General features: G+C 55.8%; 2 protein-coding genes across 4 annotated transcripts; one reads left to right on the forward strand and one right to left on the reverse strand.

Annotated features, from left to right (window-relative positions):
• The first annotated feature begins 863 nt into the window (after window positions 1-863).
• Window positions 864-2,761, forward strand: GADD45A (growth arrest and DNA damage inducible alpha). Its single transcript, XM_068199042.1, has 4 exons — window positions 864-1,005; window positions 1,089-1,190; window positions 1,275-1,488; window positions 2,050-2,761. The coding sequence occupies exons 1-4, from the start codon at window positions 962-964 to the stop codon at window positions 2,161-2,163; spliced, it is 474 nt and encodes a 157-aa protein (XP_068055143.1). The 5' UTR covers window positions 864-961; the 3' UTR covers window positions 2,164-2,761.
• A 1,771-nt stretch (window positions 2,762-4,532) lies between these two features.
• GNG12 (G protein subunit gamma 12) lies at window positions 4,533-22,399 on the reverse strand. Of its 3 annotated transcripts, none has more exons than XM_068199043.1 (4): window positions 22,335-22,399; window positions 14,430-14,483; window positions 6,413-6,532; window positions 4,533-5,549 (listed from the first exon to the last, which is right to left on the reverse strand). In XM_068199043.1, the coding sequence occupies exons 3-4, from the start codon at window positions 6,506-6,508 to the stop codon at window positions 5,424-5,426; spliced, it is 222 nt and encodes a 73-aa protein (XP_068055144.1). In that variant the 5' UTR covers window positions 6,509-6,532; window positions 14,430-14,483; window positions 22,335-22,399; the 3' UTR covers window positions 4,533-5,423. The 3 variants fall into 3 exon arrangements, with proteins under 3 accessions (XP_068055144.1, XP_068055145.1, XP_068055146.1); XM_068199044.1 differs by having other exon boundaries at window positions 6,413-6,529; window positions 14,426-14,483; window positions 22,335-22,397; XM_068199045.1 differs by having other exon boundaries at window positions 14,426-14,483; window positions 22,335-22,367.
• Between the last annotated feature and the right edge of the window lie 913 nt (window positions 22,400-23,312).

A 23,312-nucleotide genomic window follows, 5' to 3' on the forward strand; every position in this document is an offset into this window, starting at 1 on the left:
CCTCTGCTCCTCTCAGGTGAGGCCCCACCTGCAGAGCTGCCCCAGCCCTGGGCTCCAGCATCAGCAGGACCTGGAGCTGCTGGAGGGAGCCCAGAGGAACCCCCGGAGCTGCTGCAGGGCTGGAGCCCCTCTGGAGCCAGGCTGGGAGAGCTGGGGGTGCTCACCTGGAGAGGAGAAGGATCCAGGGAGAGCTCAGAGCCCCTGGCAGGGCCTGAAGGGGCTCCAGGAGAGCTGCAGAGGGACTGGGGACAGGGCAGGGAGGGACAGGACACGGGGAATGGCTTCACTGCCAGAGGGCAGGGATGGATGGGACATTGGGAATTGGGAATTGTTCCCTGGCAGGGTGGGCAGGGGCTGGGATGGAATTCCCAGAGCAGCTGGGGCTGCCCCTGGGTCCATGGCAGTGCCCAGGGCAGGCTGGACACTGGGACTGGAGCAGGCTGCTCTATGGCGGGGTCACTGTCCCGGTCACTGTCCCGGTCACTGTCCCGGTCCCGGTCCCGGTCCCGGTGCCGTTCCCGGTCCCGAGCGTGGCCAGGCCCGGCCGGACAGGGCGTGCCATGGGCGTGGTCTCATTTGCATGGGCCAATGGGAGCGGGGCTATGCAAACGAGGCGGGGCGGGCGGGGCCGCGCGCGCGGGGCGCCTTTGTCCGGCGCGGGCGGCGGGGCCGGAGCGGCCGCAGCGGCCGGAGCGCGGTGTCCGCCGGGGCGCGGTGTCCGCCGGGGCGCGGTGTCCGCCGGAGCGCGGTGTCCGCCGGAGCGCGGTGTCCGCCGCAGCCCGGTGTCCGCCGGAGCCCGGTGTCCGCCGGAGCGCGGTGTCCGCCGGAGCGCGGTGTCCGCCGGAGCCCGGTGTCCGCCGGAGCCCGGTGTCCGCCGGAGCGCGGTGTCCGCCGCAGCGCGGTGTCCGCCGCAGCCCGGTGTCCGCCGCAGCCCGCGTCCCTGCCCGGCCCTGGCCCCGTGATGACTCTGGAGGAGCTGCCCGGGGAGCGCCGCGCCGCCGGGAGGTGAGGCCGGGGGGGCGGCGGGGGCCGGGCGGGGAGCGGCGCGGGGTGGCCGGTGACGGCCGGTGCTGCGTGTCCCGGCGCAGGATGGAGCAGGCGGGGGACGCGCTCGAGGAGGTGCTGAGCAAGGCGCTGAGCCAGCGGAGCCTCACCCTCGGCGTCTACGAGGCGGCCAAGCTGCTCAACGTGTGAGTGCCCCCCCCGTCCCCGTGCCGCCCCCACCCCCGGCGCGCCCTGCCCGGTGCGCCCGCGGTGACGGCGCTGCCCCGCAGGGACCCCGATAACGTGGTGCTGTGCCTGCTGGCGGCCGAGGAGGAGGAGGCGGGGGACGCGGCGCTGCAGATCCATTTCACGCTGCTGCGGGCCTTCTGCTGCGAGAACGACATCAACATCCTGCGCGTCAGCAACCCGGCGCGCCTGGCGGAGCTGCTGCTGCCCGCCGCGGGCCCCGACCCGCCCGCGGACCTGCACTGCGTGCTCGTCACGGTGAGCCCGGGCTGCCAGCGCGGGGTGCCCCCGCGGCTCCCCGGCGCCGCTCGGGACCCCCCGAGCCGCCGCGCCCGGGGCTCGGACCCGCGGGCCGGCAGCGGGGGTCCCGCGGTGACTCCCGCGCCCCGGGGACGGCGGCTGCCTTCGCCCCTCGTTTGCTGTGTGCTCCCCGTCTTCCTCCTTTGTTCCTCCCCTCCTTCTGCTGTCCTGTCTTTTCTACATTTGGCTTTCCTCCTTTCCCCCATTCCCTCTTTATTTTTTTCCCCCCCTTCCCTCTTTATTTTTCCCTTTTTCCTCCCCCCTATTTTTACCCCCCTTCCCCCACTTTTATCTCTCCCTCCTGGTTTTTTGTTTTTTTTTTTTTTCCCTTCCCTACTCTGCCCCAGAGTCCAAAGCTAAACTCCTCACATGCTCCCAGGCCTGACTTGTTTGTTTGCCTCGCCAGCAATTTAAGATGATTCACACTCCTGCGCTTTCTGCTGTGCTTCCCCCCACCCCCCCGCCGCTCTCGGGTTGTTTTTGCTGCCGTGCTGGAGCTTTTTGCCGTCCCCTTTCCAGAACCCGCAGGCGTCGCAGTGGAAGGACCCAGCGCTGAGTCAGCTGATGTGTTTCTGTCGGGAGAGCCGGTACCTGGACCAGTGGGTGCCGGTGATCAACCTCCCGGAGCGGTGACCCCGGCCCGGCCGCGGCGCCGCAAGACTCTCGCTCAGGAAGGAACTCCCTGCCCCGGCTCCAGGAGGGGCGGGAGGGAGAGTAAAAACCCGACAGCAACAACGAAAAATAGATAGAAAATAATAAAGCTAAAACTGATGTCATTTGGGGGGGTTTGGCTGCAGTGGGGCTGGAGCTGAGGAGAACAGGGATGAGCCCAGCCCGACGCCCTCCCGAGCGCTCCCCTCACTCCTTCTGTCCTTAAGTGCCACTTAAAGTTCCTGCTTTAAACACCTTCACGAGCAAACAAGGTTAATCGAGGCCTTTTGCCAGCAATGTTGTTGTATTTTAGGGATGTAATTCTCACGTTTTTACGCTAAGATATATAATAATAATAATAATAATAAGTTATTTTCTGATATCAGTGGAAAAATTATTTATACTTGGAGGTTTGAGAACCGAAATGCCCTCAAGCAGTTGGTCTGCAACCACGAATCTTCTCCCAGTTGGCTGCAAAAGCAGTGCCATTAATATAATTGTTTGAAATTCGAGTGTTTTTTTGGGGTTATGGTGTTCTTGTTTTGTGTTTTCTTTTTTTGAAATAAAGTGTAAAATCAAACCTTTGGCCCAGGCTTTTATTTCCTCACTCCCCGAGTGCAGGCACAAGGGCTGAGCAGCAGCTGCTTCCTCCTGGCCATGGGCAAGGTCCTGTTGTGCAGCTCCAGTGTGGGTTCATTCCTGGCCCCTCCCGAGCAATTAAACGCCGAAGCAGCCCATGTGCAGCAGGAAATGTTGGGAATGTTATTTATTTATTTATTGTCCTTGGATGCTGCTACAACAGGCGCTAAAAAAACAAAAACAAACAAGCCAAAAAAGGGCTTTGCTGCCGAGGTTTCTGCAGCTCCTCCTTGGCAGGTGGGGATCCTGATTCCCTGGGGGAGCGAAACCTGGCCCGGGGTTTGTTTGCACGCCCAGCTCGGGGCTGGCAGCTCCCAGTTCCTCTGTAATGGCACAGCCGGGCTGGCACAGGTGGCATTTGGCAGGACAACCCCCAGCCCGCACTGCCTGGGGCCAGCGGTGACACAGCGCTGTCCCTCCCAGCAGGGCCACCGGGTCACTCTGTCCCCAGCCCTGGCAGGCTCCGTGCCAGCCCGGCCAGGAGGGGAGGCTGGACCTGTTCTCCCGCTCCTGGGATGCTCCAGCACGAGGCCACCGTGTCCCTGTCCCCAGCCCAGGTCCCACCCTGTGCCTGGGGACACTGCAGCAGCAGCAGCAGATTCATTTCTCCAAGCTCAGATTCAATCCAAACCCCTCTGGTTTCTCCCAGTGTCACCCCAGGCCTGACCCCACACCCCCAGCTTCCTGGGGGAACCTGGCCCAGCACACAAATTCTCATTTTTCTCCTCAAATCAGCACACAGATTCTCATTTTTCTCCCCACATCAGCCAGCTTGGCCAAGGACAAGAGGGGCAGCCCAGTGATGCACCAGGGTGGGGTCTCACCACGGGCTTCTCCCAGCACCTGTGGATGCAATGGTTTCACTTATTTTTTAAAAAATCTACAAGGGCAGAGTCTGCATTTCCCCAGGTTTTACAACCTCTGCTCTTTCTGGGGGTATTGATGGCAAAAAGCAAAGAGCAAACCTAACCACTCCAGATTTCAGTGTTTATTGTATTTTAAAAATGGCGAGTTCCCCAAGAATCTCTGGACGATATGCTGGCAGATTTGGGCAGCTGTGCTGGATCACCACGCAGGATCAGCACCCTGCCACGAGCTTTACTGAAGGGCAGACACCAAGAACATCCAGGGATCTCAAACCAAACAAACAAAAAAAATTCCAATCTCTTCCCAGATTCCTGGGATAACACGAGGCTCCCTCCCTGCCCACAGCCCACCTGCAGCTGGGCACAGCTGGACTCCCCTCAGCCCCACCTGAGCAATTAACAGAGCTCATTAATCCTGGCCAGGTGTGTGGCACACAGACACGCTGAAAAGGAATTAGTGCAGAGCCACCTTGTTGGGTTTCTTTCGGCTGCCACTAGAAAAATACTCTGGTTGCAAAAATAATCTGCAGGCAAGCACGGGGTAAGCAGCAGGTTTCTCTGTCAGGCTGATTGTTGGAGCTCTGCCAAAGAGATTTGTCAAACAAAGTTGAATTTTTTATTCTATATCAAAAGTGGGTCTATAATTTCATGTAGAAATGGCAAATATGCAACGTAAGTGACAAGGGGTTCATAAATTCTGCAAATATCCTCCAGAAATGCAGGGTTGTGGCAGATGACTTCAGCTGCCTGCACAGAAGGACATTTGCAGCCAGCTGAAGCCAGGATTATTTTTGAACCCTTCAAAATTTGCTGTTAATATATAAGGTTTATATATCTACACACACACAGAGAGAAAGACTTTTTTATTACATGTATATATAAAATATATACTAGATGGAAAGGCCCTCAATTATAAATGCATAACCACAAGCTGGAGCTAATTTGGCATTTTTCCTGTTTAAAAATGGATTTTTTAATAAAAACGAGTCAAGTTCTGACTCCCTGCTCAGAACCCAGCTGGGATTGGGAGCGAGGGCAGCGTTCCTCCAGCTCTGCCACGGCACTTCCAGCCTCTCCTTCTTTTTTAATTTCTTTGAGGGTGTGTTTTCTACTAAAACACAGATTTTTTTATTTGAGAAGAAAACGCAGCAGAATCCAAGCTGGAAATTCTGATTTTCCAACTCATGGAAAGCAGGGAAAGCATCTCTGATTCCCAACTTTATCCTTTAAAAGCCCTGGGATGAGAGGCCAGCAGGAGGAAGGCTGAGGCAGAGCTCCCTGGAGCCCCCCAGCAGCTGCTACAATCATTTTGCAAGGTAGATTTTGCTAGAAAATGCACTTTAAGCGTGCCTGTGCACAAACAGGTGCTGCCAGCACAGGCACAACCCCCTCCCCCCCCAAAAAAATCCCTAATTTTATAAAATGTAAACCCAGTGATTCCATCAGGTCTCTACAGCTTTGCTGTATCTGCAAAGCTCAGGCAACTTTGGTCGTGCTGGAGTTGGCAAATGCCACCAGGACCCCCCGTGCAGAGACCCTGGAGCCCATTCCCTTGGCCAGGACAGACAGGGATGGAGGGAGCAAGCTCCTGAGAGGGACAGGGATCAGCAGAACGCCTTGGGGAGCTCAGGGAACGGTCTGGACGGGCTCAGGGAGTGCCCACGGGGTGCAGGTACCTGGGGGAGTGGCGGTGCTTGGCTGGGCTGGAGGGGCTGGGCAGGAGGAGCTGGCCCTGTCCTATAACAAAATGCAGGTTTTCTTGTCCTTGAAGGGGTTCTCAGAGGCTGGAATTCCCATGAGCAGCGGGTCCTTCTTGGCGTGCTCCTCGCAGTACAGCATGAGGTCTGCCGAGGCCTTGGACACCTGCGGGGCAGGGGAAGTCAGCACGAAAAGGGGCTTGCCACGGAAATGGCAGCAAAATGCTGGGGGCCGGGAGGGAGCTGAGTGGGATGGGAGAGGTGCTGGGGGATGCACTCATTCTCCAGGGTTTGCTGGTTTGATCCACAGGGAACGAGGGAAAGGATGGAGCCGGGTGCTCCCCGGGGCTGGCTGTGATGCCAGGCAAAGGCTCCACCTGGCTCCCACAGCAAACTGGAAACAAACAGGAGGGTCTCCCCCCCATCACGGTCAGAACCAGCTATTTCCTAATTACAACACCTTGTAAGTGTTCCCTAACCCATCAGCTTTTACCACACTGTGCTAGAAATACCTGAGAACCAATCATCTAAAATTACCCCTCATCAGTCCACCTTTCACAGATCTATTTCTCCAAAGTATCCAGTCTTATTCGCAAAACCACCCCTCGAAACGTGTTTCTAGTTCCATTTCTCTCTCAACAGTGTCTGTCCCAGTCCATTTCTAAATCAGCATTTCTTATCTCAAAGTTTACATACAAATACACCCTACGTGAACCTTCTGTCAGACTTTAGGCATTCTCTACAAATGTATTTCCCACAGGGCTTCGAAATAATTCCAGAGGGATTTTCATCTCCCCTGGAGTGACAGGACAAGGGGGAACAGCTTCCCACTGCCAGAGGGCAGGCTTGGGGGGGATCCCGGGCCACAAGAAATAGATTTATTTGGAATTGTTGAGCTCTGGCAGGGGGGAACGCTGAGCTGTGGCTGCACAAAGACACAAAACACACACACACACACTCTGTTATCGCCCTGTCCTACAGCCAGGAGGGGAAAACAAGGAAAAGGAGCGGGAAGAAGGCTGTGCTCACCTTTATCCTCTCTATGGAGGCCTCTATCCTGAGCTGCTGCACGGTCCTGCGGGCCTGGGCGATGTTGTTGGTGGTGGTGGCTGTCTTGCCTGACATTTTCAGTGGAGCAGGGAGGTTCTGCTTGGCAAGACAGGGGGTTGTTATTCCAGAAGGCAGCACAGCACCCTGACCTGCTGCTACACACAGGCATCCGCTACACACTGCAAAAAGTGATCTTTAAACACTGTTATTATTATTGTTCCCAACGGGGGCAATCGGCTAAAAAACAACTCTGGAGGTAAAACACACTCCAGAGAAAGGCAGGGAGCTGCTGTGCTGTCAGATTAGGCCCTTTTCTGACCAGAGAAGGGGCAGCTGAGAGGTGTTTTAAAAACTTTCATTCCATTCCCAGTCTCCTGAGAAGGCTGAGACAACACAGCTGTTACAATTCACGCCGTCACAACCAGGAGCTGACTATTTTATATGTTGGAGAATTCTCCACAAATTCATTTCCCACACTGTGCAGGTTTCCGAGGCTGTGGCACAGCTCGGGCCAGTGGGTCCCCCCCACCTCTGCAGCTTCCCCTGGGGTTCCAGGGATCCCAGAGGGTTCTGGAAAGCCACAACATCGCCAGGAGCTGCCCCAAGGGAGGGGACAGGCTCCTGAGCCCAGCCAGGATGGAACCACAGGATACTGGGGTGGGTAAAGCTCCCTGAGCCCATCCAGTCCAACCGTGCCCAGCACTGCCAAGGCCACCAGTGCCCTGTGTCCCCAAATGCCACATCCACAGGGCTTTAAGTCCCTCCAGGGATGGGGACTCGGCTGTGCCAGGGCTGGAGAACCTTTCTGGGAAGAAATAACATCCTGGCACAGGCTGATCCCAGCAGCCCAGGCTGGTTCTCTACCTTAGGCTTAGTCCCAAGTGCCCAAGGCCAGGCTGGACACTGGGAGCAGCCTGGGACACTGGGAGCTGTCCCTGCCCATGGCAGGGGGTGGCACTGGACGGGCTTTAAGTTCTCTCCCAACCAAACCAATCTGGGATTGCAAATTCTTCAGCTCTGCAGGAATCCCAAGAGTCCAGCCCAGCCCTGCCCGTGTCCCAGGCTGTATTGCAGGCTGGAGCAGGGCTCTGCTGGTTTTGCCCGGCTCCAGGAGGTGAGGGGAGCTGTGTTTGCGCTGGAGCCCCTCGTGGGCTGGAGCCCCCGGTGCCCTGCAGGACCCGAGGCAGCTCCTGACCTTTGGGAGCAGCCCCTGCAGGGCTCAGGTTTCTCTCCTCCAGCCTGGCAGCAGGGCTGTTTTCCAGCTGGTGCTCGTGCCAGCCCAGCAGGCTGGGAACAGCGTTCTCCTGCTCCCAGGCCCTGTTTGCAGGGGACATTCCTTGGGAAAGCTTTGGGCAGAGCAATTCCCGAGAGGCAGAAGTGCTGGGGAGGGACGTGCACTCCTCAGATTTGGTGCCACTAAAAACTCCCTTCCTGCAGCAAAGAGTAGGAGATGCCCCTGCGGATCCGTGGATTCTCCAAGCCTTGTCCCACCGGCCTGGGGCACTGCCAGGGACCCAGGGGCAGCCCCAGCCGCTCTGGGAATTCCAGCCCAGCCCCTGCCCACCCTGCCAGGGAACAATTCCCAGTTCCCAATGTCCCATCCATCCCTGCCCTCTGGCAGTGAAGCCATTCCCCGTGTCCTGTCCCTCCCTGCCCTGTCCCCAGTCCCTCTGCAGCTCTCCTGGAGCCCCTTTAGATGAAAAATGAATTTTCCCAGCAGGAAAATCCAACAGGCACTGCTGGGATCAGCAGGGGCTCTGGAGCCCCAAACCCCTCATCTCTGGGACAACAAGGAGCTGTTTCACATGGATACAGAAGCACAGACCCACCACAAGCTGAGCCCAAACTCCCTGCACTTCTCCCTCCCGAGATTCAAAAACTGCAGTGTGAAAAACCCAACAAAAAGCAACTTATTTTTATCCAGTAACAAATGCAGCTCCGAGGGGACAGTTCAGGAGCTGCTGATTTCTCCAGTTTTAGTATTTTTTTTTTTTTTAGAGGTTAAAAAAGTTGCAAAATTAAGAGAGAAACCATTATCCTCTCATTTAACTGGGGAAAGGCCACTCTCAGCCTTCCCTCCCCCAGCCCCAAACCCCCTTTTGCTACTGGAGCTGTTGGATTGTCTGGATCCCTTCCCACCCTACACGGATTGACCTCCTTAGGAAAGTTCCAGTGCTTATCCTCCCAGCTGCTTAGCTTTGTTAATAAATGAGATGTTTGGAAAAAACAAACCAAAACAAAACAAGCCAAACCATAAGATTTGAAAATTAACTTGCTGCGTTTGCCCATCTCCAAACAAACACGAGCTTTAATAGCCCTCCTAAGATTACTAAATCTCTTCTGCGGGGAGATTTACAACAACTAGGTCAGCTCCCAATAAATCTGTTTTCCTTCCCAGCTCCTGGAAACGGATCCGAGCTGCTGAAGCCATGGGATTTCTCCCAGGGCACCCTGGACTCCCCAGAACTCCCTGGATTTAAACTGGAGGTGCCAGAATTCTGCAGAATGTGGGGTTCAGAGCCCTGGGCAGGGTTTTCTGGGCTAGGAGGATCTGCCAGGAGAAGAAGTTGCTCCCTGAAGAAACAACCCCTCAGTGGGAAAGGGCACGGCTCTGATTTCTAGGAAATGATCCCTGGTGCTCAGCAGGCAGCCCTGAGCCAAGAGGAGCCCTGAGAGCCTCCCCCATCCCTACTTTCCCTTTGGGATCTCCCGTGTCCCAGCACTCCCAGTCACAGCTCCTCCTTCTGTGCTAAACGCACCAAAAATTAATTTTCAACAAGTTCTTCCGTTCAGCACCTAAACCAAAACGTGGCTGGTGATCCAGGCCAGGCTGGACTGGGCTGGAGCCACCTGGGACAGAGGGAGGTGTCCCTGCCATGGCAGGGGTGGCACTGGGTGGGATTTAGGGTCCTTTCCAGCCCAAAGCATTGCAGGATTTTCTGCTGTGACCTCACACTGCCCCAGGCAGGAGGGGGTTCCCTGTAGGGACACTGGTGACAACCTCGGTCCCCTGGGTGTGACAAAGCTGAGCAGGACCCAGGGTGGTGGTGACAGAGATTCTCAAAGCCCAGGGCAGCTGCAGGCACGGCTGCAACTCTCCCTTGGGCCTGACTCAGAGCCTAAAACGAGACAAAAGGATCAGAGCCAGAACAGCCTCCCCTGGGCACCACCCTGCCGTGGCAGGGCCACCTCCCGCTGTCCCAGGTGCTCCAAACCCATCCAGCCTGGCCTGGGACACTGCCAGGGATCCAGGGGCAGCTGGATCTGGGCACCCTGTGCCAGGCCTGGCCACGCTCCCAGGGAAGGATTTATTTCTCATTTACCCACTGAAAACTGCAGAGGAGGATTCCCACCAGCTGCACTTTGCCAGGAAAAGACAAAACCACAGGAAACTTCCAGTGCACTTCCTGCAGCCGCACACCTGCACTTTTTCCCTTCTTGAAACACCTGCAGGCAGGTGGAGCTGCCCCTCTTCCACAGAAAAGCCCTGTTTTTCCAGGCCTTGCCCTGTTTCTTTCCCCAGGCTTTAGGTAGTGAGGTTGCCACGCAGCAGAACCCCAGATCCGCCTGGGCTGGCTGCCAAAGCCCAGCTCCAGTGGGATAATTAAACTCTGGACTGTCTTATTTACTCTCTCAGATCCAGGACTTGTGAGGCACCTGCTGAGTGAAAGGTAATTAAATCAGCACTGCTAAAGCAGGGCTGGGGATCTGCTGGAAATCCCAGCAGCTCTGCCTGGAGCACAGCTCCCAGTTTGCTCCAGTTATGCCAAGCCAGCTCATACCGGAGCAGCAATGCCTGGCTGGCAGCAGGATAAGCCCTCAAATGGGTCTTGTAACTGTTTCTTTTGAAATAAAGCAGATTCTGAGGCGAATAAATCAAAACTTGGATCAACACAGCAGGCTGGGCAAAACACAAACCAACACCAGTGACAAGGACAGCACCCACCTGTGTAACACCCCGCCAGGCCCTGGCTGGTTTTCCAGCCCCTGGTTGGTTTTCCAGCCCCTGGTTGGTTTTCCAGCCCCTGGCTGGTTTTCCAGAGCTGCCAGCAGGGATTTAAAGTCACAGCTCACCTACAAATGCAGGTTCCAAAGGCCCCTCCCTTTCCAGAGCCACTGGAGCCCTGCTGGGGAGGATGGAAAGGAGGATGGATGTGCCAAGCTCGCCAAGGAAAGGGCAGGAGAAGGACCTGGGGGGTTCCCAACCCCCCCACTGACCCTGCTCCCCCTGGTGTGGGTGCCCTGCACACCCTGCAGGCCCATGGAGTGGGAGGGAGGGAGGGAGCCCCAGGAGTCACTGCTGCTGCTGCTGCTGCTGCAGGGAATCCGTGCTGGAGCAGCTCCAGCCCAGAAATGTTTGGATGCTGCTGCCTGACTAACCAGAAACAATCTCCACCATGGGAATGATCCCACTTCTCTTAAAAACAGAGGAATGGGGGGAAAAGAGGGAAGCAAGCAGCTGGACGAGCTCAGAGCTGCTGCTCCCAGCTCATTCCCAGCCTTGAGCTCGAGTTAGAGGTTTCAGGAATTCCACACGAGTGCTGCAGGTCTCCAAGTGATACCATTCCCAGGCCTGCAAGCTCCCTGCTGCTTGCTGGGCGACTCTGAAGCTGGGTCTGCTTTGTCACCACCACTGACACAGGTTCTGGTTGCTGCTTCACGGCCTTGCCTGCGAAACCATCCTGCTCCCTCTTTCATCCCACTGCCTTCAGCTGGCACCCTGCAAACAATTTGGGAATAACACCGGCAAACCCCAAATCCCAGCTCCAGCTGCCTCCTCGTAGCAACTCACACCCCCCAGAGCTCACAGGAATAAAAGGAATAACATTTTGCTCCTGCAAATGCAGGGATTTGTCGGGCAGGAAGGCGCTGGGAGGAGGAAGAGGAAGAGGGGATGCACAGAGCGGCACCAAGCTGAGGGAAATCCTTATGGCCAACAGGGAAAAAGAGCCCCCACGGCCCCTGGAGGGGTGGCACGAGCAGGGGGTGATGCCAGGGCCTGGGCTGACCCTCGTGCCCCACTCCAGGGGCAGGGCAGGTGTGGGGCGAGGCTCCCATGGTCTCGGGGCGCTCTGCACGTGCCGCGCTCCCGGCAGCTCTGCGGGAGCCGGGGCTGGTCGGGACTTGAATGCTGGGGGTTGGTTTTCCGACAGGGCACCCTGGGGAGCTCAGGGTTTGTCATGACTTGCAGAACCTGAAAATGCTCCCAGTCCAAGGCAGGAGGCCACTGCTGGCATTGAAGGTGGAGGCAGGACTAAACAACTCAGTTCTGAGCAGGCACTGGAGCACAGCCACAGCCGGAACAATTCCACAGGAGCAGCACAAAGCCTCTGGGATTGTGACCTTCCCTAGTTCTGATTTCTGATTTTTTAGGCCTCCAGTGGAAGAATCTGTTGGAGGAACCTCAGTGTGCCTGGCTCTATTTTCAGCCCAAGTGCTGCAGGGGATTTGGAGGCGCAGTGAGAGCTGAGGGGTCCCCCAGACCCTGCACACCCCGGAGCACAGCAGCACCTGGAACAAGGAGAGCCCCAGGAAGGGAGGCAGGGAATGAGAGGAAGGAGGGGAAGGAGGGGAAGGAGGGGAAGGAGGGGAAGGAGGGGAAGGAGGGGAAGGAGGGGAAGGAGGGGAAGGAGGGGAAGGAGGGGAAGGAGGGGAAGGAGGGGAAGGAGGGGAAGGAGGGGAAGGAGGGGAAGGAATTCCAGCCCAACAGCCCGTCCTGGCCGGGCAGAGCTGCTCCCTGCCCCAGCCATGCTGCCAGCCTGGTTTTTCCAGCAGCCCAAGGGAAAGCCCAGGGCTCTGCCGGCCCAGTGTGGGGCCGTGCTGACACCCAGTGGAAGCACCGGAGCTGGAATCTTCTCCTTCTGCCAAAGAGAATGGAAAAGGAAGCTGGGCAGCAGGAAAGCACCGGGGTCCTGCCCTCAGCCAGCAGATGGAGCTGAGGGTGGAGTAAAGCAGGGACTTGAGATGCTTTTGGGTCGGTTCTCTCTTGATGGTGCTTTTGTCCCGTCCCTAGAAGGGTCCGAGGCCAGCATGGAGCAGCCTGGGATAGTGGAAGGTGGCCTTGCCCATGGCAGGGGTGGCACTGGATGGGCTTTGAGGTCCCTTCCAACCCAAATTCTGGAATCTCACGATCCTTACTCCCCACACAGCGAGCAGAGAGACAAGTGGTGCAATATTCCACAGATTTCTGGGAGCACCCCGAGCCACTCCAGCCCTTTGCAGACTGAACACAACATCCACAGGGCAAACTTCCCAGGAAAAATGGCAACAGGGGTCACTCATGACCTCCCTGCTCCCATCACGGGGAAGGAGAAGGATTCTTCCACACCTACCCCAAACCAAGCTGTGAGTAGCAGCTCTCTGGTTGAGCAGGTGAGAAGGGCTGGATTTCTAAGCAGGTCTCGGGTGAGAGTTACAGTCGTGGCACGAATATTTTATATGAGCTAGAGAAAGTTCAGGTTTGGTGAAAGAAAGCAAGATCCTCCCCAAACAGGATCCTCCCCCAGGGATCACAGCCTGGAAAAGGAAAGCTGGAGCATCTGGCAGCTGCAGGACTTGCAGTGGTTTTGGGGAGAACAGGGCTGCTCTGGGATGCTCCACAGCTGAAGGGGTCTGGGGAGCTCAGGCAGCTCAGATTTCAAACCCAATTTTCCAGCAGAAAAGGTCCAGCACAGCCCAGCTCTGCTGCCATCCCCCTCCTGGAGGAGCTGCAGCAGCCAGGGCTGCATGAGAACTGGGAATTCTGGCCAGGCAGATCCACCTGGTTTGCACAGGGTGCCTGTCAGTGCAAACACAGAATAAAAGCCCCTTAAAGCACAGAACATCCATTTGTAATGTTCCCTCCTTCAGAGAATTTACACTTGAGAGTACTGAGAGATTCTACACTAGAGATCTTTCTTTTTTTTAAATTACAAATAATGCTGCCAGTGTCTGAAGTGGGGATGAAAATCCTTAATGATGTGAAATGAAGGGAAACAGACAACTCCCAAGATCTTCAATTGGACTTGGTGTTCTGGGTGTTTAATTAAGGCTGTGCTCCTCCATAACCTCCCCTTCCTAAGTTATTCCAGCACCATCCTGCTGATCAAACTGGGCTGCAGCTCCCTTTGATTTTCCAAGTCAGCCCCGCTGTGGGATTCTGTCAAACCCAGTGTAGATTTTGGGAGAGGAGCAGTGGAAAAACCTGCTTTTGCTTTCCTCTGCATTTCTCCTGACTTCACTTTTATACCTTTAGCACACACGAAAAGCGACTTTTAGATCAAGGTTACTTTGAAAAACATCTGAGCAGTGTTATTTTAAAGACATCAGCCTGAAGCCACTGGAAAAAGGCAACGAACTGCAGGGCAGCCTTCTCCGCAGCAGGTCCCTGTTCCTCCCCACAGGGAAAGAGGGAAGAACTCCAAAGAGACATTTGCAGAGAGACTTTCAGCTGCATGAAAATCAGGCTGCAAAGCAGGAGAGGGCTGTGCTGAAAGCTCCAGCCTGGCCCCAGGTGCTGTGACCTTCAGCAGATTCTTTGGCACAGATAAAGCCAGGGATGCTCTGGGGAGAGCCCCACAGGGCTCAGCTCCAGGAACTGGGAAGGTGGGAAGAATTTCAGCACCTCCTTGGCTGCAGGAATTTATCCAGGTGCCTATTTTTAAGGATGAGGGGAATATAGAATAATTTGCATTTTTTTAATGCAAAACACGTGTAGCACAGCAAAGACAGAAATTATGAAGATTTGCAGGCTGGTAAAAATTTTCCCCTAATCAGGGAAATAAACAGGGAAAAGCTTAATTTCTGTGGGAAAAGCAGATTTTTCTGCCCCCTAAATTCAACCCAAAAGCAGTCAGGCATTTAAAAGAATGAGGTGAAAAGTGTCAGCAATCCTGCCAAGGACTTTACATTTGTTCTGCTCCGGAATAAAATTAAATCATCAGGGTTTGGGACGTGTCATGCTGCTTTGTATTTTGCATGAAATAAAAGAACCAGCGTGGACTGGAAACTCACCTACATAGGCAGACTTGCTCCCTGTCCAGCTTGCCTTGATTTTATCGGTGTAATGATCCTGAAACAAGAAAAAAATGGAAATTACAAGGATGTCACAGTGCAAGAAAGCCAAAGCTGGGGGGAACGGGGGGTGTTTGGCACTTGTGGCTTAATGCTAATCACAACAATAGTTTGAGATTGGAAAATCCACCTCAAACGTGGAGCAGCCTGGGAGGCTGGAAGGTGTCCCTTCCCAGGGCAGGGGGTGGGACTGGATGGGATTTAAGGTCCCTTCCAACCCAAACCATTCCAGGGTTATTTTGTCCCTGGAGACTCGGAGCTGTCAGCCTCCAGTGATGTGTCCTCACAGCTGGGTGTAAATCACTGCCTGAACAAATCTGAGAGCTCACATTCCCTGTGGAGGCCTTGCACACGCAGAAAGAACCCTGGAATTGTATCAGCCCTTGTATCCTGGAGCCCCTTTAGGCCCTGGAAGGGCTCTGAGCTCTCCCTGCAGCCTTCTCCTCTCCAGGTGAGCACGCCCAGCCCTGTGAGGGTGATGGGAACCATCAGGTGATGGGAATTCTGAGAGAGCTGGAGCAGGGAGGGGATTTACAAGTAAAATCACCTTTCCCTTCACTCTCCTGGCTGTGCTGCTGCACAATCCCTGCAGCTCACACACAGGTGTGCACACACACAGGTCAGCCTCCAACACCTCCCAGTCCAACAGGGGCTGGCAATTCCCGTGGGACCCTCTCCTGGAATTCCCAGTGCAGGTTCCCAGGGTGGAACTGGGATCAGAGGCACTTCCTGAGCTGGCAGAGCCAGGGCACGGCCGGATCCGGGGTTGCCCCTGGCAATTCAGCCTTTGGGATGAATCCAACCTGCACTGCCAGGGGCCGGTGGAGCCCTGGCACCGAGCCCTGGAGCTGCTCCGTGCCCGGCCAAGGAGCCACCACAGCCATCCCCTTCCCTCATTCCCAGGGCAGAAGGAGGGAAAAACCCACCTGAAATTGCCCAGGGATGGTCCTGAGCGAGGCAGGCAGTGACAATTTACTTGCAGGGAATTTTGGAAGGAGTTTGAGACGGGACTTTTGATGATGTGGTTTATTTTTCTTATCTTCTACATAGGCAGGAAGGGTGAATTTGGCTCATATTGTTACAGTATGGTTTAGAAGGTCTCAAGACCCTTAGTTATAAAAGACTTTTTAAGGAGTTATTGACTAATAAAACACTGTCAACAAGGGTATTTATGTTTTTGACTCAATCTTTAAATATTTAATCTTATGGACTCATGCTACAGTGAGCGCTTCCTTAGCCAGTCATGCTATGGCACACAAACCTACAGTGCTGCATTCTAAACTCCTTGTTTACTCCTGTAATTACTTTTATTTTGTCTGTATCTTAAACTCTAAAACTCTCAACTTTCTTTTATTTAGCTTAACGTGTCTCTGCTTTAAACTCTAAATCCACATTCTCACTTCTAGCACCTCAGTCTGGGAGACTTTTCCAGGGGCTCAGGTCAAATCCTGGGTTTAATTCCAAGCTTTGGCTCACAGGCCCAAAGTTCTGAGAATTCCCTGCCTTTCAGATTCCAACAGGCAGCAGGGGCAGTATTCCCAATATAATCACACCCCACTTCCCGTGCTGGAAACGGGACCACATTTGTTAAAAGTGCCGGTCGCATCATTGTGTGGAGGAGGAAAATAAATTGTGTTAAGGACAGTCTGCCTTGCCACAGACCTTGTCCCCGTGCCAGGCTTGTCCTGTCCACATCCAGCAAGGAAACCAAAATAAATAAATGTGACAGGGAACCTCCTCCACGGACGTGCTGCTGCTGCACAAAAGCAAAGCTGGAATGGAAAAGCTGCTGCTCTGCTTATCTGTGCAACATCCCAACCTGCTCACACGCCCTGGAAACTGTCAGGGAAAAATAAGGAGAGTTTTAGAATTGACTTGTGCATCCTGAGGGGGATGGAAACACAGTCAAAACAACCAGGGAGCACCCGGAATGGTTTGGGTTGGGAGAGACCTTCAGGATCAGGCAGCCCAAGCCCATCTACAGGGCTACTAGAGGGAATGCTACATCCCCTGGGAATGCTGGATGCCCCAGCGCCACGTGTCTCTCCAGGGGCTGGATGTACCCCCACCACACTCCCACCTCCCATGGGTACCCCCACCTTCCTGCTGCTACCTCCCTCCCTAAAATCCCACGGAGAATCCCACCACACCCCTGAGGAACTCTGTCACGGCCTCTGCTCTCTCTCATCGATTTTAGGAATTTTAAAATTCACTTGTGCATCCTGAGGGGGATGAAAACACAGTCAAAACAACCAGGGAGCACCCGGAATGGTTTGGGCTGGGAGAGACCTCCAGGATCAGGCAGCCCAAGCCCATCTTTAGTTCATGTGAGCAGTAATTCCAGCTCCCGGGGCCGCCTTCCAGCCCGGAGCCACACTGATATTCCTGCCTAATCAAAGCTCCTATCAAACCACTCAGAAAAACCCACAAAGCCAGCATTGCTGGCATAGTTTGAGGCTGGAGTAATGCATCCCTGCAAGAGCCTCCACTCAGAGGCCAGGCCCTGCTGGGGAAGGAATAAATCCGGGAAGGGCACGTGGGCTGAGGAAATTCCACAGCTGGATGGGTCCCAGTCCCCCTGGCCAAGGCTGGCAGCACCCGCCAGCTCCTCCTGCACTGCAGGAGTTCCAGTTCCAGCTGGAGCATCCCTGCTTTGCAGGAGGAATCCCTTGCAAGTTCTACAGCAACATGAACCAGATTCAGCTGGGAAAAGGATGGTCCTTGTCCCATAAAAGTCAGGGACACTTTCTGCTGATCCCAGCTCCAAGCTCAGACCAAAATCCCTGACTTTGGGAGGGGGCTTGACGCTACAGAGCTGAAAATGTAATTTGAGATCTGATCAAAATTATTCACAGCAACCACAGAATCACAGACTGGTTTGGGTTGGGAGGGACCTTAAAGTTCACCTCATCCCAACCCTCCTGGCCATGGCAGGGACACCTTCCACTGTCCAGGCTGCTCCAGCCCCAGTGTCCAGCCTGGCCCTGGACACTGCCAGGGATCCAGGGGCAGCCCCAGCTGCTCTGGGCACCTGTGCCAGGGCCTCACCTCCCTCACAGGGAGGAATTTATCATGAATATCTCATCCAAACCTGCCCTATTTTTCCCTTTCTGTGGTAACCACCAGTCCTCGATGTTTCCCTGGGTCAGGCAGCAAGGGCTGGGTCCCAGGGCATCCCCTTGGCGTTCTCCTGGAAACTGGGAGGGAGAATTTTCCCTCCTCAGCTTACAGCACCAGGAAACCTCCTGGTTGTGGGCTCTGGGGGAGATTGGGCACAAGGAAAACCCTCCTTTAGATGGGAAAACCGAACAAAACCTGCCCCGTGTGCTCTCATTGGCTCTGCACAGGGAATGGCTCTGGAGGGCGAGGGGTGATGGCACAGAGCAGCTGATCAGGGCAGCAGCCTGGGAATGCAGGCTGGGAATGCAGGCTGGGAATGCAGGCTGGGAATGCAGGCTGGGAAGGCAGGCTGGGAAGGCAGGCTGGGAAGGCAGGCTGCTCCTTCCCAGCAGGACCGAGGTGGGCTTTTCCACCTGCAAACACCCCGAGAGCCAGGCTGGAGAGCAGCCCCTGCACAGAGCAGGGCTGGGGGCCGGTGCTGCATGTCAGAGCGGGGCAGGAGGGCTTGGATCGCACATCCCACACCAAAGGGTGCCGAAAACTCACCCGTCCCCGCACAGCAGGTTTGGAAAGGCATGGGAGAAGGGATGGGAAGACAAAGGGGGTGAACAAAGAGGGAGCGAGGCTGGCTCCTGTCTGAGCTGAGCCCAGTGTTTAAACAAGGAGCTGATCCCAGCGGCCTCAGCTGCTGCAGCACAAATAATCCTCACAACACACTTTCTTCCCTTTCCCTCCTCCCTCTGGAACTCCAGCACATGCCAAGACGCTGATACGGACACAGGAAGCTGAATATAAACACACTGCCTGTTTTACCAAATATTCAAAGGAACACAACTAGAAATACTCAGCTGCTGGTGTCCAGGAACATCCCAAAGCTGTGACCCAGCCCCAGCCACGCTGCCTGGGGCTCCCGGGGAGCTGGGGTTTGGGGCACACTGAACCCCAGGCCTCAGCTTTCACAGAATCCCAACTGGTTCGAGTTGGAAGGGACCTTAAAGATCTTGTTCTGTTCCCCTGCCATGGCAGGGACACCTCCCACTGTCCCAGGCTGCTCCAGCCCCAGTGTCCAGCCTGGCCCTGGGCACTGCCAGGGATCCAGGGGCAGCCCCAGCTGCTCTGGGCACCTGTGCCAGGGCCTGCCCACCCTGCCAGGGAACAATTCCCAGTGTCCCATCCATCCCTGCCCTCTGGCAGTGGAAGCCATTCCCGGTGTCCTGTCCCTCCATCCCTGTCCAAAGTCTCTCTCCATCTTTCCTGCAGCTCCTTCAGGCCCTGCAAGGCCACACTGAGCCCACCCCAAAGCTTCTCCTGTCCAGGTGAACAATCCCAGCTCTCCCAGCCTCTCTTCCCAGCAGAGCTGCTCCACCCCTGGTGCCTCCTCTGGATTCCCTCCAACAGCTCCTGGTCCTTCCTCTCCTGAGGGTCCCAGATCTGGAGGCATCTTCTGGTGACACCCCAGAAGATCCAGGTGTGGATCCTCTCCTCCCCAGGGACACCTGGCTGGAAGGGGCTCAGCAGCTCCACACTAAGGAATCCAGCATCCCCTGGGAATTCTGGATGCCCCAGCGCCACGTGTCTCTCCAGGGGCTGGATGTACCCCCACCACACTCCCACCTCCCATGGGTACCCCCACCTTCCTGCTGCTACCTCCCTCCCTAAAATCCCACGGAGAATCCCACCACACCCCTGAGGAACTCTGTCACGGCCTCTGCTCTTTCTCATCAATCCTTGCAAAACACGGAATGGAAACTTTCTGCTTTTTTTTCAACTTCCTTTCTTTTTTTTTTCTTTTTCTTTTTTTTTTTTTTGTGTCATCAGTGCTGTCTCACCCTAACAAACTCCCCCCAGGTGATTCCTGAGAGCAGAAATGATGTGGGACCAAGAGCTCCCAACACTGAGAGCAGGGGGAACTCTGAGGTTTGGAAAAACGAGCCCCAGCTGTGTAATAGTGCAAAATTCACCAAACAGCTGCACAATTCCAGCAGTGCAGGAATCACTGGAGCCACCACACATCTGCAGCTCCCATTTCCCAAGAAAAAGCGAATGCACGGCGACTTTCAAGAACTGGGGGCGTTCCATCCCAATAAATGGAGTTTCCATCAATTATTAATTATTCCACAATTCACTCCAACCCCTGCCCCTGCTCAGGGGTGTTTCTGTGCCAGGAGGCAGCAGCCTTCCCCCATTCCCAGGGTTTGTGTAAGCACAGATGGAGTTGCAGCAACTCAGTCCTCCCCGGAATCCGGCTCCGTGGCGGGGCCAGGGCTGTGGTGGTGCTTCCCTGGATATCTGCAAACCTTTGGAAAGGCTTCCCTCCGCCCCCTGCAGTGATCTCTGCTCCGGCAAAGGGGACAAAGGGAAAGGGCGGAGGGTGAGCATTTATGGGGCCGCAGCACGGATTTCTGGAGCAATATGGGTCTGCTTTCGCAACAGAGCGCGGTCGCACAGGGACGCGCTGGGATCTGGGCAGCTGTGTCCAGGGAAGGAGCACCTTCCCACCCCACTGAGCATCCTCTTCAGCACGTCCCACTCAGCATCCAGCAGCTCCTGCAGGGACGGCGGAGCCACAGAAAAAGGAGGGAGAGGGATTTTTTAAACAGGCAGGGAGGGACAGGACACAGGGAATGGTTCCCACTGCCAGAGGGCAGGGATGGATGGGATATTGGGAATTGGGAATTGTTCCCTGGGAGGGAGGTGAGGCCCTGGCACAGGTGCCCAGAGCAGCTGGGGCTGCCCCTGGATCCCTGGCAGTGCCCAGGGCCAGGCTGGACACTGGGGCACTGGACACTGGGGCACTGGACACTGGGGCTGGAGCAGCCTGGGACAGTGGGAGGTGTCCCTGGGACAGGGGAACAGAACAAGATCTTTAAGGTCCCTTCCAACCCCAACCATTTGGAATTCCATAATTCTTCTCTGTCACCCCAGGTCCTCCTACATGAACTCCACATGAATCTGGCTCAAACATCCAGAGTCTTTTTAGCAACATAACCTAAAACCTTAAGAACTTTCAGTACTTAAAAAGTTATCACATTATGTTTGAAATAAAAAATATCTAAAACCCTACAGCACAACTCAGTAATTTGATTTAACACCAGCAAGACATGAGAGATCAGTTGTTCTGCTGCCTGGGAGCCCAAGAAGCTCCTTCAGGGCAAGAGGAGAATTTAATCTTTCAAGGAAAAATCCCCCATCAGCTGGGTGATTATAGAATGAGCTCGCCCTCAGCATCAGAGCATCACTGCTCCTCTCTGGAATTGATTGCTCCTTGATCAGAGATATCCCCAATGCTGTGGTGCATCCCACGCCGGGCTGAAACACGGGATTGAGGAGTCTTTAACTCCACACTAATCCCTCGAGCTCATTTAGTGGCACCGAGCCGCACAAAATCCTGCCACTGTCCACTACTCACCCTCTACTCCCAGAACTGTGCCAATTCAGAATTTCTGAACCAATTTACACCCCAGACACACACGCACAGGTAACGTGTCCCTGGTCCTGGGGGTTCCGAGCCAATTAAAACCCCGGAGAATCGCCTGGCAGACTGCTGGGAATTCCATTTTGCCACTTTCCAATTGCCACCCTAATTAAGTCACAGAATCACGGAATATCCTGAGCTGGAAGGGACCCACGAGGATCATCATGTCCAGCTCCTGGCCCTGCACAGGACAACCCAAAAATCTCACCCTGTGCCTCCCTGAGCTCTGGAAGCCTCAGGAAGCTCTGGCATTCCCTGGGGATCTGTTCCGTGCCCACCACCCCCTGCAGGAAGAACCTTTCCCAAAATCCAACCTAAACCCCTCCTGACACAGCTCCAGCTCCTTCCTAAAAACACCAGGCTAAAATCACAATATACACTCAATCTCCTCTTTCCCCCCCTCCCAAAAAAGTAAAGAATTCAAGCTTGCAATAGAGAATCGTAATTTTAAAGTTACTAAAGGAACTAAAAACTTCCAGGAGTTGGGCTCGATGATCCGTGTGGGTCCCTTCCAGCTCAGGATGTTCTGCAATTCCATGATTCCAAGCAAACCTATTACTGCAACAGGGTGTGTAATCTCAGTATCAAAACGAAACCTCCTGGAATAATGACGCTTCCCACTAATTAACCTCCTTCCCACACCCGGCCCACAACTCCCCGCACGTGGGAAACTTCCTCCGTCAAGCAGAGCTGGGCGATTCCGAGGCAAACCCGTGGCCGGACGGCTGGGAATGCTAAAACTGGGAAAACGTAAAGGATTTAGCTGAAAGCTGGGGTGGCCCCGTGCACTTGGAGCCGCCAGCCCTGGGTGTCCATCGGTGCCACGGGGAAGCTCTGCAGGGAAGGAGGCGGGGAGGAGAAGGAAAGGAAGAAAAAATTGCCTGTTTCAGAATTATTTCTGCCTAATTAAGCAGATTATTTTTTACACAATTAAGCAGGTTTTTCCCTCATTCCCGCGCCACACGCCGCTGGTTGAACCACATCGCACCCGCGCGCTGCCTCCCGCCGGGAACCGTCCTCGGCACAACAAAAAAATCGGTAAAGACAAAACAAAAAAAAAACCCCAAAAAACTCCAAACCAGCCCCAAAAGCAGCCCGGCAGCGCTCGGGCCCGGCCCGCCCCGCCAGGCCCGGCAGCCGAGGGGGCCGGGCTGGCGCTTCCCGCGGCCCCCGCGGTGCCGGGCGCGCTGTCCCGGGCGGCAGCGCTCGCTGTTCCCGGTGGGAACCCCCCTGTCCCGGGATCCCGGTACTCACCGAGCGCCGCTCCCGGTGTCTCCACGGGCGACCGGAGCGGGAGCGGAGGCCACGCCCACAGCGCCAAGCCACGCCCCGTTGCCCGTCGGCCCCGCCCATCCGCGCGTGGCCCCGCCCCGCCCGGAACGGGGCGGGGCGATGCGGGCGGTGGGCGTGGCCACGCGGTTCTCCCGAACCCGTGCAGAATTCCACAGCCAAACCCGGTCTGTCCCGTTCCGGAGGGTGGATTCAGGCCGCTGGGCGTTGGGAAGCGGTTGAGAGGGAAAAGCGTGCGCCCGAGGGATGGGAGCACACGCGGGGGTCTGGGGGTGATGGTGGTGGAGGATCCGGCGGGATGGAGGGGTTGGAGCGTGGATATCCTGGGAATTTTGGGAGTTAGGGGTTGCGGCGGTCGCCAGGGAGGGGCAGGTGTGGTATTTGCGAAGGCTTGGCTGCTGCCCGGACGAGCCCGGCGTGCCTGTGCTTGTGGGGCTTTGATCCTGGGATCACCTGGGATCACATTTGTCTCCAGAGGCAGGGGAGGGTGTGGGTTGAAATGTAAATGCGGGCTCCTGCCTGGGAGCGGCAGGAGGGAGAAGGGCTGGAAAACGAGGGAAGCTCTGGCACAGATTGTCCGCGGAGCATGTGGCCGCCCCTGGATCGCTGGAAGTGCCCAAGGCCAGGCTGGACAGGGCTTGGAGCAACCTGGGAAGGTGTCCCTGCACACGGCAAGGCGTGGAATGGGATTTAAGATCCCTCCCAGCTCCAACCAGTCTGGGATGCTACAGAATTCCAGGAAAACTGGGGCAGAAGCTGCGCTCGTCCCCATCACCACCTCTGCCCAGGGTGCGTCCCCACGGAGCATCCCTGTCCCGGGAGCACCAGGAAAACCTCTCCTCGCCCTTTTCCGTGGTTTTGCCCGATGCCAGCACAGGCGGGTTGTTGCTGCCCCGGCTCCAGCCTGTCTCCCAGCAGCTTTTCTGGGAGAGGAGATGGGCT

This window comes from Anomalospiza imberbis, chromosome 9 (assembly GCF_031753505.1).
Source record: "Anomalospiza imberbis isolate Cuckoo-Finch-1a 21T00152 chromosome 9, ASM3175350v1, whole genome shotgun sequence".
In the NCBI taxonomy this organism is placed as follows: domain Eukaryota; kingdom Metazoa; phylum Chordata; class Aves; order Passeriformes; family Viduidae; genus Anomalospiza; species Anomalospiza imberbis.